The following is a 12,260-nucleotide window of genomic DNA, read 5'->3' on the forward strand; positions in this document are numbered from 1 at the left end:
GTGAGGACCCGAGCCCCGGTGGACCGAGAGGAGGTCTCCGAGTACCACCTGGTGGTGGAAGCCAATGACCAGGGCAAGGATCCGGGACCGCGTAGCGCCACGGCTATGGTGCACATCACGGTAGAGGACGAGAACGACAACTACCCTCAGTTCAGCGAGAAGCGCTACCTGGTGCAGGTGCCCGAGGACGCCCCTGTGAACAGCCAGATACTGCAGGTGCAAGCCACGGATCGGGACCGGGGCAGCAATGCCCAGGTGCACTACAGCATTGTGAGTGGCAACCTTAAAGGCCAGTTCTACATTCACTCTTTCTCTGGCGCCATTGACCTGATAAACCCTCTGGATTATGAGACTATTCGGGAGTACACGCTGCGGATCAAAGCCCAGGATGGGGGCAGACCTCCCTTGATCAACTCCAGTGGCATGGTGTCAGTGCAGGTTGTGGATGTGAATGACAATGCCCCAATCTTTGTGAGCACTCCCTTCCAGGCCACGGTGCTGGAGAATGTTCCTCTGGGCTACTCAGTGCTGCACATCCAGGCCGTGGATGCTGACTCTGGAGAGAATGCCCGCCTGGAGTACAAACTCATAGAGATGGCACCATCCACCGGAGGTGCCCCCGTAGCAGGTGACTCTGGGTTCCCTTTTCAGATCAACAACAGCACAGGGTGGATCACTGTGGCCTCAGAACTGGACCGAGAGACTGTGGAGAACTATCATTTTGGGGTGGAGGCCAGGGACCATGGCGTGCCGGTCATGACCTCCTCGGCCAGCGTGTCCATCACTGTCCTGGATGTGAACGACAACAACCCCACCTTCACAGAGAAGGTGTATCACCTCAGACTGAACGAGGACGCGGCTGTGGGCAGCAGTGTCCTGACCCTGACGGCAGTGGACAGGGACGTTAACAGCGTTGTGACTTACCAGATCACCAGTGGCAACACCAGGAACCGTTTTGCCATCACCAGTCAGAGTGGAGGGGGGCTGATCACACTGGCCCTGCCCCTGGATTACAAACAAGAAAGGCAGTATGTCCTCACAGTCACTGCCTCTGATGGCACTCGCTTTGACACTGTCCAGGTCTTCATCAATGTCACGGATGCCAACACACACCGCCCGGTCTTCCAGAGCTCCCACTACACGGTGAGCGTCAGCGAGGACAAGCCCATTGGCACCTCCATTGTCACCATCAGTGCCACTGATGAAGACACGGGAGAGAATGCAAGAATCACTTATATTTTGGATGATAACATCCCCCAGTTCCGTATTGACCCTGACACAGGCACCATCACCACCCTGATGGAGCTGGACTATGAGGACCAGGCCTCCTACACGTTGGCCATTACAGCCCATGACAACGGCATCCCCCAGAAATCGGACACCACGTACGTTGAGATCCTCATCCTGGATGCCAATGACAACGCGCCTCGCTTCCTGCGTGACCGCTACCAGGGCTCGGTTTTTGAGGACGTGCCGCTCTCCACCAGTGTCCTGCAGCTGTCTGCCACTGACCGTGACTCAGGCCTCAATGGCCGTCTCCTCTACACGTTCCAGGGTGGTGACGATGGAGATGGAGACTTCTACATCGAACCTACTTCTGGAGTGATACGCACTCTGCGCAAGCTGGACCGCGAGAACGTGGCTGTCTACAGCCTGCGGGCCTTTGCTGTGGACAGGGGCAGCCCACCGCTGAAAGCCTCCGTGGATATCCAGGTGACTGTGCTGGACATCAACGACAACCCCCCTGTGTTTGAGAAGGATGAATTTGACATCTTTGTGGAGGAGAACAGCCCTGTGGGCTCTATTGTGGCACGGATCAGTGCAGCTGACCCCGACGAGGGGACCAACGCACAGATCATGTACCAGATTGTAGAGGGGAACATCCCCGAGGTCTTCCAACTAGACTTGCTCAATGGAGATCTTACAGCCCTAATGGACCTGGATTATGAGAGTCGGACAGAGTACGTTATCGTGGTGCAGGCCACCTCAGCCCCTCTTGTGAGCAGAGCAACAGTGCACATCCGCCTGCTGGACCAGAACGACAACCCACCTGTGCTGCAGGACTTCCAGATCCTCTTCAATAACTACGTGACCAACAAGTCCAACAGCTTCCCCTCTGGCGTGATTGGCAAGATCCCAGCTCATGATCCCGATGTGTCTGACAGCCTGGCCTACACCTTTGTGCAAGGCAATGAATTAAACTTGCTCCTTTTGGACTCTGCCACTGGGGAACTCAAACTCAGTCGTGATCTGGACAACAACAGGCCCTTGGAAGCCCTTATGAAAGTGTCAGTCTCAGGTAAGCGAGCGTTCGAGCGTGTAATTCTGCTTGTCAGAGCAATACAGGGGCATGGGCAGAAATAACCCGCTTGCAGTCCAGTGTGCAGCTTTTGGTTTCCTGCAGCAGCAATTTCTCTGTTGAATTTTTAGAGTGGAACTACAAAAATCTGTCAAGCCCGTGTGCTGTGGATTTAAGTGGTGCATTGAAGTTGTTTGGTAAACACAGATCACAAGGGTAAAGAAATAGAAGTGTGTGTGGAAGGGTACATACTCCATCAGCTGAGGTGGTGCCTCGGCTGGAGCTTTTCTGATGTGATTGCATAAAGGTAGTAAATGATGTAGCTTGCAAAGAAGTAGGGAATGCACATGTATATGTAATGCCATCTGCCCTCCCTCTTTTTTTCCTCTAAGAAACAAAATGTTGAGATTTGGTATCATTGCTTTTTCAGCAACAAAACATGTTTATTCCCTTTTGCATATTCAGAAGTTTGGCTGGTAGATCCTTAGACCTCAAGCCAGGTCTTCACTGGTGTGGCCCAGGTGGAAGTGATGCTGGTGGAGCTGTGCTGGTTTGCACTGGTGGCCTGTGCTCCTGTGGGAAACGGCAGCTTTGAAAGCAATGACTTACGGCTGTGTGATAGCTGTGTAACGTGGTTAATTGCACTGGAGTTGCTTTAGTGACACTGTGGGCAGATACTGGCCAAATGCAGCCCCAAAATCAAGGCTGCTGTGGGGAGGGACAGGAAGGAAGAGGTCTTGTGCCATTAACTTTCTTGGAGAATTTGTGTCTGTGTTTGTGTCTGTGTTTGTGTGTGTAGACTGTTTGATATCATCCAATATATACTTTTATATGAGCACTACCTGCTCCTACATCATTATTTTTCTGCCCGGTTGCTTGTTTATCATGGAATTACTTTTTATACCTCTAAGTGTGGCATCAATCATGCAATGAGTAATTTCCTCTGCAGGTGCCACTCTATAAAGTTTACAGTGGACCTGATCCCATATTTCTGTTGACTTTCAAAGGTTTAACCAGATACATTCTTTGCTTGCCTCTCTCTCTGCAACCTAAGACTAGTGTTTGTATTATTTTGTTAAAAAGTAGCTGAAAGTACTGGCTATTTAAAATGACACTTTAGGAGATGCTTCTTTACGGTTGATTCTGTTCAGAAATGTAGTCATCAAACTGTGGCATAACTCCAGGAGTGCTTGTTTTACTGTAAGCAGCCTCAGAGTGTGGCGAGGCCTTGGGGGAGTGAGCCGTGCTCTCCCCTGTGTTTGCAGGCTTGAAGTCCTTTTTGCTTCAGAAAAATGAAAGTGATATTAACCGAGCTGACTGAATTTGCTGCTGTGTATCTCCTGACAAGCTACTCCTGGTTCTTCCAAAATGCTGGGGGGGCAGCTAATGTGGTAAGGTAGCTCATAAATGCCGTTTCCATGTCCTGTGAGGACTTGCAGAAAAAACAGACAGTAGGCTTGTGACCTCAAAGAAAAACATTTGGATTAAAGTGCAGGTGGTTGCATGGTCCATGTCTGTTTGAACCAGTAGCTCTTTATCTGGTAGCAGAAGATAAGGACTCATCTTGGAGCACAAAGCTTGGAAAACTTGCTTCATTAGACTAGGTGAAGAGTGTGTTCAGAACAGAAAAAAATAGGTGACATGAACAGTTCTTAGTGTAATGATTTACGCAGTTTAAGTGGATGAAGTTTCAGGTAGGTATGAAGACCTCTGTTTTCTTATGCAGGAGATTGATTATTCCAGCATAATTTTCATGTTTTGTGAAGGTGTGGACTCTGAAACTGCTGTGATGTTCATCAAAATTGACTGTCTGCTGTGTGCCTTGAGATATTTGAAAGGTTAAAGCTTTTTATGGCTAGGATTTAAAACTAATTTTGACAAGCACTGAACTACATTGGACGTTTATTTGGAGAAGTTTGCTGTGTGGAAGTTGAAAGGGCATAGTTTGTCCTTGTGTGATTAGTCCATGAAAGTCTCACCTGCCTGCTTTCTCTGGTTTATCTGATGCAGTTTAAAAAAAGACAGAGTAGAAGCTCAGACAGAAGTACTCGACAGGGTTATCTCTTAAGTGTTGCAAAACACCTGCAAATCATCTGCTAAAATGACCTGCCAGTTAACTGAAAAAAAAAAGTGTCTGTGGAGTAGCCATTAACCTCTCAACCCAGACAAACTCGAAGTCCTCCCGTACTCACAGCTGCTCTCAGGTCAGGGAAGGACTGCAGTTCTTTACGAACTTGGGGAATTTGATCTGTATATGAGTCGGAAGTAACACTGGTGCTATAAAAATCTTATTCCCACCTAGCGATGTGTTGTGCTGTGGAGGCATGTGAGTGTGTGCAGTGCTAGTGGAGAGTTCTGCTACTCAACTGAATTACTTTGAAACGCTGATACTTGGCTAAAACCAGCACTCTTTCATTTCACTTGGGGATTATTCAAATAAGCATAGTAATTTTGGCCTCCTGAGGATAAACAAAGTTTAAGGATCATGAAGACCAAGCCAATGGAGCTTACAGGCTTCATAAAACTGTCAGAAGTTTCATGTCAGCATGGTCAGAAGCTCAGTAGGATGCTGGGCAGCTGGGGCAGGTTTGGGGCTGTGGTACCTGTTGAGGTACCTGTTGGCTGTGCTCTCACAGCCAGTTAGGAACCAGCCCAGGTGGAGGAGGGAGGAGTGTGGGTGGTGTGGATATTAGCATTTTGCTTTGGATTGGGAAGGAGCTTTTGAAGTCAGTCTCTTTTGAAGTGAATGTCTCTGGGTGCCCCTTTGGTGCAGAGCTGTCTGAGCGAACAAACCCGACCCCTTTTGCATGAAACTAATCCAGAGTTGTGCTCCACGAGTGCCTTAAAAAGGCACATTCTCCTTTTCTTGGTCTACCTTCAAGGCTTTCCTGCAGAAAGACAGAGCTTGGCCTTATATTCCCATGCCTGCACACTGTATCGTTCTAACAACTGGGATGAAATCCGGACCCTGCTGAAATCCTGCCCTTGCTTTCCAGGAGGGGCAGGATTTTACTCTGAGCTTCCAAAATAGGTGGGCAAGAGTTGATCAGTCTGTGATTCCTTAGCATTACTAGTAAATAAATGGCTTAAATCGATAGGGTGTTAAGGATTAGTTTTTGTTCACGGTGATGTTCACGATAACATTAAATGGGATTTATTTGGTCCAAAAAAGGGTTAAATATTGCTCAAGTCACAGTCCCCGTGGATGCTGGGGGGGAAGGTTGGTATGAGCTTCAGCTTTGCACAAACGTTGCACAAGTTTGCCTGGGTATCACATTGCAGACGGTGCTGGCACCTGCTTGGCTGTGCTGCCACAAGTAGTCCCACTTATCATCGACGACAGCTCGATGGGATACAATAGATGTGTGTGCAAACTCCTCTGGGAACCCAGCCTAAATCAGCAGTGCAGACAAAACCCAGCCTGACTGGATGGCACAGCTTTTGGTAAATGTAAAATATCATTATACAAGATAGAATTTTGGGAAGGTAGTGCTCCTCAGGCAGTGAAAGATAGACACCCAAGCATTTTTGAGGGCATGCAAGCTGCAAGTGTCATCTTTTGCATTTCTTTAGCTTTTAATCTCCAGCGGCACTCAGTGAGGTTATTGACTATCAGCAAATAAAAATAAACATAGAGCTCATTTGTGTTGCAATCAACTTTGGGAATTTTCACTCAGAGCTTGGTAAAGGATCTTCATTATTATAATTTAAACGTCATTATGCTAATGATCCTAGATTTCCAAGTCTGTGCCTTCTCCATACAAATGTAACAGATGATGCAATACTTTGGTGCGGCCCTTCTGGTAAAGCTGAGGCCACAGGTGTGCCTGAGATGCAAAGCTTTGGGGGGGTTACTTGTGTGTGTGAAGATTTGAGATTAAAGGGAAAGGGGAAATTCTAGGCATCCCTGTAAGTACAGGAGCACCTCTGGTCGTGGAGGATGAGTGTGGGGTGACTGCTCAGGATGTGGGCTGGACACCTGGGCAGCATCAGGGTGTGCCCTAGTGCCCCTGCCTGTGGGCAGCAGGGTGGATGGACCCTGTGAGATTTTGGGGGGCAGAGTAGTTGGGCAGCTGTTTCTCCTAGGAGTGATGATTCTGGCTGCCTGTAAGGACTTGCTTTCAGGGTCAGCAAGGGGTAGTTAGCACCCAAACTGCTCTCTGCGACCCTCCCTCCCAGGGAAACACATTCCTGCAGGCAGGTGAGGTAGGGATCCCTGTGGGTTATACAGTTAGGAGAGGATAGAAACAGATGGGTGGAGACTTCTCTCTTCCCTCCCTCTGGTTGGGAGGAGGTGTTCCAGCCTGTCACCTCGCTGCAGGGCTTTGGCATGCTGGTGTTCCCAGGGACCTTGGGCACTTGGATTTCACTCACACATCCCTCAGTACAGTGAGTGGACAGAAAGCAGCAGCTCAAAGAGGCCTTGGAGGCAGCAATGAGGGACCCGTTTAGAAAGATGCAGGAGTGTATCCCCAGTCATTAAATGGTGTGTTAAGTGAGGCTCAAATGAAGAATGACTGATAATAGCTAGTAGCAGTGATTTTGAACATTTACATTTATTTTCCTAGAATAGCAAATCAGGAGTAGTGACCATCATCCAAAGTCAGGGTAGCTGCTGGATCTGCTGTGGCTACCTATAGCATCCATATAGGTTCTGTATTCTAATCTACAGGCAAAATGCATTTTAGATGTGTGTCCCTCCAGCCTGATGGAATGTGACTTTCCCTCTTCAGCTGTGTGATCTGTTCCAGCTGATAAAAAGCTGTGGCTGCCTTGTTGCGAATTTCCTATGGACTTCCTTCAATTTCATCCCTGGATTTCATAGGAGTGGTGTATTTTTGTTTCAAAAGACAGGAAAACATCTATGGCAATGAGGGGAAAATATTTGGTGGAAGGCTGACTGACAAAGTAACTTTTTAATGAGGTAAAAGATACATTCTGTATGTAAATAAATAAAATAGGGAGTTACCCACAGCTCAAGCTAATGTAAATAAGCAATTTTTTGCTAGATTAGTGATCCCTAGTAGTAATAAAAATGTTTACCACAGCACACTTTAAAAAGTAAATGAGGTATTTTATCTCAGATAAAAGCTATTTTGTCAGTCAGCTTCTTTCAAAAAATGCTACTATGCAGCATAACTATGACAAAAAAAGTTTGTTTCTCCCTGGTTTTGACTGTGTACACTGCAGGCTGCATCTAACTATTTTTTTCCAACACAGTTTTTAACAAGATATTTCTGACTTAGTATGTCTTGGTGGTTTAATCATATACTTGTCCTCATCCCACAAAATGAAACTTTGAACCATAAATACAAGAGGTTACAATAGGTTCCTGGAGGGAAAAAAAAAAGTGTATATTGAAGCCCAACATAATCCCAAACTCAGCAGTGCTGTTTAAAAACCCAAGGGCATGTTTATATTTGCAGCATCTTCTTGTTAAGATTTCTATACAAGCTGTTGGGTTGTCCTGACTGAGCAGATATGAGAAATGGCTTATTGAGGCTGCAGGAATTTGGGGCTGGTTTTGGACACACTTTGCTTGGTGTGGCACTAATTTAATTTTGGGGTTTTTTAATGCCTAAATGTTGATGCTTTTCTCAGCAATTTCTGGGAAAGAGGGAGACTGGGTTAACAAGGAGAAAGTATAAGAAGAATGAGATTTGAGATGTGAGGGGGAAAAATGTGTAATGGGCATTGCTTGATAACAAGTCTCAAGGGAAAGGAATTAAATGCAGAAACGTTTGATGGTGGGATTACCAGGAAAACATTTTTCCTTGATTTTCAAATTATTTTCAAATGAGGAGATAGTTGAAATTACATTTTTTAAAATTTGATTTGTATTTGTATTTTATATTTTGATCACTTTTTAAGCTTCAGGGTGTGTTAATGAATTGGTTTCCTTGGTGTATTCCCTCATGATTTGCTCCCTTCTTAGAAGTCTCTGAAGTACTCTTCCTTCTACCTCCACTCATGGGTTGAGAAGAATCCTCTCTTGTTCTGTTTTTCTGGTCACACTGTTTCCTTGCAGTTCAGAGTTGGTTTAGACTTGGATTGTGGACTCTGCTGCAAACAGTCAAATACGGAATAAACACTGAACTGTTGTCAAGGTAATGGCAAAAGAGCCCTTTGTTTAGTGCACAGGGACAGTTATCTGAGTTTCGATGTTAGGATGATAGTAAACCTGCAGAAGAAGTAGTGGTGGGGAAAGCAGGCGATGTGAAACAGTGGGATTTTATACTTCATTATCTCCGACATCCCAAGCACTACCTGAGGAAGTGGCTGGCTGCTGATAAAGTGTATCATTTTACGTTTGCTCATTGAATGGTGCATTTTCCTTCACTGTATATACTTAATACCTTGGCTCTCCCTTCCATTGGTGACTCCCATCTTTGAGGTGAATGGATTTTCTCAGACAATGTTAGGTTTTAAAGTATGACGTTAGGTGAAGGGAGGTAGTGTGATCACTGCTCTTCTGTGGGTGATTGAGAAACCCTTAGCAGACACTTGAATGGGAACCCAGGCATCCTCACATTCCCACTGGTCTGGTCAGACCGTGGCCCTGCTGTCTCCCAGCATCTTCAATGAGGGTTTTTCATGGTCTTCTGCTCCTTGGAGTGTGCAGCAGGTCCCTGCAGCTGATGGGTTGTCTCCAGCACTTGGGCTGGCTGGATGCTCAGGGTTCATGGGTCCAGGGGCACATGAGAGCCACACCAATGACAGGGGGTACAGTTTGGCCAGATGTGTAGCTGCTGCATGCATTTGCATAGCTGAGCTCTCTTGCATCTGGTTATTTTGGGTATAGGCAGCAGTGTCTGCACTGTAGCACAGGTTTGACTTGTGATTTCACTCTCAAGTCCCTCTTGGGTGAGAGTGATACAAAGACCCTGGGAATGTGACCACTCTGAAAGCTGGGGCAAGAAAGAAGCAAATGTGAAGCAGAAACGTCTTCCAAACCTATGTGCTACAAATACCTTTACAATATTTAGCAGTGTAGGCAACTCTAGCTGTAATGCTCATGAATGGAGGATGAGTAAGGGAAGGATCAAATACCAGGACACAAGATCTACGCTCTCCATACCTTCACTCTCTCTTTCATAAACCCTCAAGATTTTGAGAGTCAGTCAGTGAGGACAAACTCACCATGTCTGAGTGCTTGAGATAACAACACAACTTACCTGCTTGCCTCGGTATTGCCTAAGTTGCAGGATTTGGGCAAGTGTCTCTCTTGGCTTCCTTTGGCATACTGACTTGCAATTCCAAGAATATCTGTGGGAAGTCTTCAGGAAATGTTGGAGGGTTAGAAGAGCTGAAGATCTAATGACAGTCTTCAGCTTTGGCAATCTTCCATGTTCCAGTTTTTCTGTCCTGGTTTCTGTGGGAATTATGATGGTTTTAGGTAAAATAGTGCTCCAGCTACTTTAATACCTGCTTTGTCCTTTAAGAAACAAGCATGGTGGTGCTGTCTTTTCTCTATGATAGCCTTTTTTCTTGCCTGCTCCTCTTTTAAAAGCTATTTGGTCAAAAGATTGCATAAATCAAAGTACAGAACAAGTTGACAAGGGGCTCAGTTCTTCAAAGCTTTGTTCACAGTGGTTGTCCACTTGAAACAAAGAACATCTGAGACCCAATTAAATTCAGTTTTGCCACTCTGTCTTTCTGTAGCAAGTGACAGTATTATTATTTCCCCCTCCCCAGTGCAGCTCTTTTTCCAGTGTTGAAAAACACTGAACTATTTATAGATGTAACACAAGTTTCCCAGAGGGGCAGGATGTAATCTTTATGGAAAATTTTGAAATCTGGCATTGTCTAATGCTTTTCTTAAAATTATTATTCATAAGACCTGGGTGCATACACTTTGGTTGAGAGTGAATTGCAGTGCGTTGATTTTGTTGGACTGAAACAGCATTCTTGAAGGTGCAGCTTGGCTCTTATGGTCAGATTTGTATCTCCTACCATGATCATCTCTCTACATCTCTTCAAATCTAGGTTGCAGCCATGGCTGGTTGATTAGCAGGAGGGCAGCTGACTGGAAATGTCCATCTCACCCCGCTGATGAAAGAAGGAACATAAGTGATTGCCTTGTTGTTCGGTGGCTAAAGTTCAGTGGAATGAACCCACCCTAAATGTGTGTGCCAGGCCAGAAGGGTTTGTTTCCTTTTGGGGTGATGATTGTACTTATTTCTGTTACAGCAAACTACCTGTAGTAACAGGCTTAGCAGACTAGGTAGAAAAGATGGGGGAGGATATAATTTGAAAACAGGAAAATGTTTTGCCATGAATAATGTTAGGATATACCTTAAATATGGTCAAGAGTTTGAGTGAGTGAAGGGGGAAAGTATGCTTTTATGGGGGTTTGGCATTCAACAATGAAATACAATTTTAAAATGCTTCAGAAAGATGATCTTCATACTTGAAAAAAAAACACTTGGCGAGAAAAGTAGGATTTACTGGGAGAGAAAGGAAAACTTTTGGACTTTGTTTCAACAAGTCGTTAATGCTGCTAAGCTGTAACCACCTTCGTATTTATTCCAGTGTTTACACTTGCCAAGCACAAAAAAAAGCAAATAAATGAAACAGTAAACCTGTAATAAATCCTCAGGGGACCACATAATAAACACAGACACATTAATCTTATCAAATACAAAGGAAAGTAATCTGTTTTCAACACCATTGCCCAACGCGTGATAGATGCTACATTCCGTCAGGTTTCTATCACTTTTGGAAATGACACATATGGTCGAAATATTTCAGAGCTTTTTGAAGGAGGGAGAAGGAGAGTCCATGGTTAACAATCACTGTCAACAGGGCCTCTCCTGCCTGCTGTGGAGTCTGTGGGCTAGGCCCGGTTTCAGGAAGAAACTAAAGCTTCTGGACCGCACCAAAAAAGGCAAAGCAGAGACTATGTTATCAGATTTGAGTTTCACAGACGTGATGGCCAGCACCTAGCAGTCTGTCTTTGCTGTTAAATCCCAAGGGGCAGTTAGATTTGGAAGCAAATGTACTCAAGGTGATTCTCCATAGCTGCCATGCCATCATGGGTACAAAGATCTGCTGGGTCAGTTGGGTTTGTCTTTGCTTTCACTAGGTCCAGATCAGACTCCTTGACCCTATACAAAACTGATGATAGCAACAAGTCATTGAGCTTATTGCATTGAATTCCTGTCATAGCACTTTTGGAGAGTGATTGTGCTGGCTCTGTTTCTAAGGAAGACCCTTGAACATCCAAGCTGTGATTTTTCTTTTTAAAATTTATTTAGCTGTCAGTGTTCAGTTTAAATCATGTAACTCATGTCCCACATCTGTGTATTGCTTTTTTAAGCAGCACGTGATTGCAGCCTCCAGACACTGTGTTGCACTGCTCAGCACGGCTGGGGAGAGGCCTTTGGCACCTTTCACTGCTTAGGTCTAGTAGAGGGCTTAGATCTAACCATCAAATGCCATAGTGCTTCACTTGTAGGTGCCTGTTCCCTGCAGCCATATCTTGTTTTAGGCAGTTAAGTGTCCTGTAAAGTAGAAATACTTGAAATACCATCCCACTACAGCTTGGGTGCTTCACTCAGCATAGCGATCAGGACACTCAGCAAGGGCAGAGATGGGCTGGGCTCCAGCCCTTGATCTCAGAGCTCTCACTGTGCTATACATTAAAGAGGAGCCGAATGAGGTTCAAAAGCAGTTGTGGGACTCACATTTCCCATCTCTTTGGTAAGTGCCATAAGCTACAGGGTTATGCTCACACTTGCAGGGCACTGGAGAGGATGTTTTCTGGCTCATGTTCATGTACATGGGCATCTCCTCTTCAGTGGAGCAGTGGTGTGGGCAGTCTGGCTTTGACCCTCAGCTCCTGGGTGCTGTTTAGGCCATAATAAAAGCTGGATCGTGAATCATTCAGGCCATGTCAGGGCTAGGTCAGTTCTGGCTGTGCCCAGAGCTCAGTTCTTCTCACCTGGGAACTCAAAGATAA

The 12,260-nt window shown here is 45.6% G+C and overlaps 1 protein-coding gene across 1 annotated transcript in view; it reads left to right on the forward strand.

The window, feature by feature from the left end:
- Positions 1–3: 3 nt before the first annotated feature.
- LOC103809283 (cadherin EGF LAG seven-pass G-type receptor 1-like) overlaps positions 4–12,260 on the forward strand; it is a gene marked incomplete at both ends in the record, with an annotated part of 66,396 nt that continues 54,139 nt past the window's right edge. Inside the window, one exon of the mRNA XM_009082111.1 lies at positions 4–2,299. Coding sequence (XP_009080359.1) covers positions 4–2,299 — 2,296 coding nt within the window. The remainder of the gene's footprint in view (positions 2,300–12,260) is intronic.

Source organism: Acanthisitta chloris, unplaced genomic scaffold (genome assembly GCF_000695815.1).
Source record: "Acanthisitta chloris isolate BGI_N310 unplaced genomic scaffold, ASM69581v1 scaffold20219, whole genome shotgun sequence".
Taxonomy (NCBI): domain Eukaryota; kingdom Metazoa; phylum Chordata; class Aves; order Passeriformes; family Acanthisittidae; genus Acanthisitta; species Acanthisitta chloris.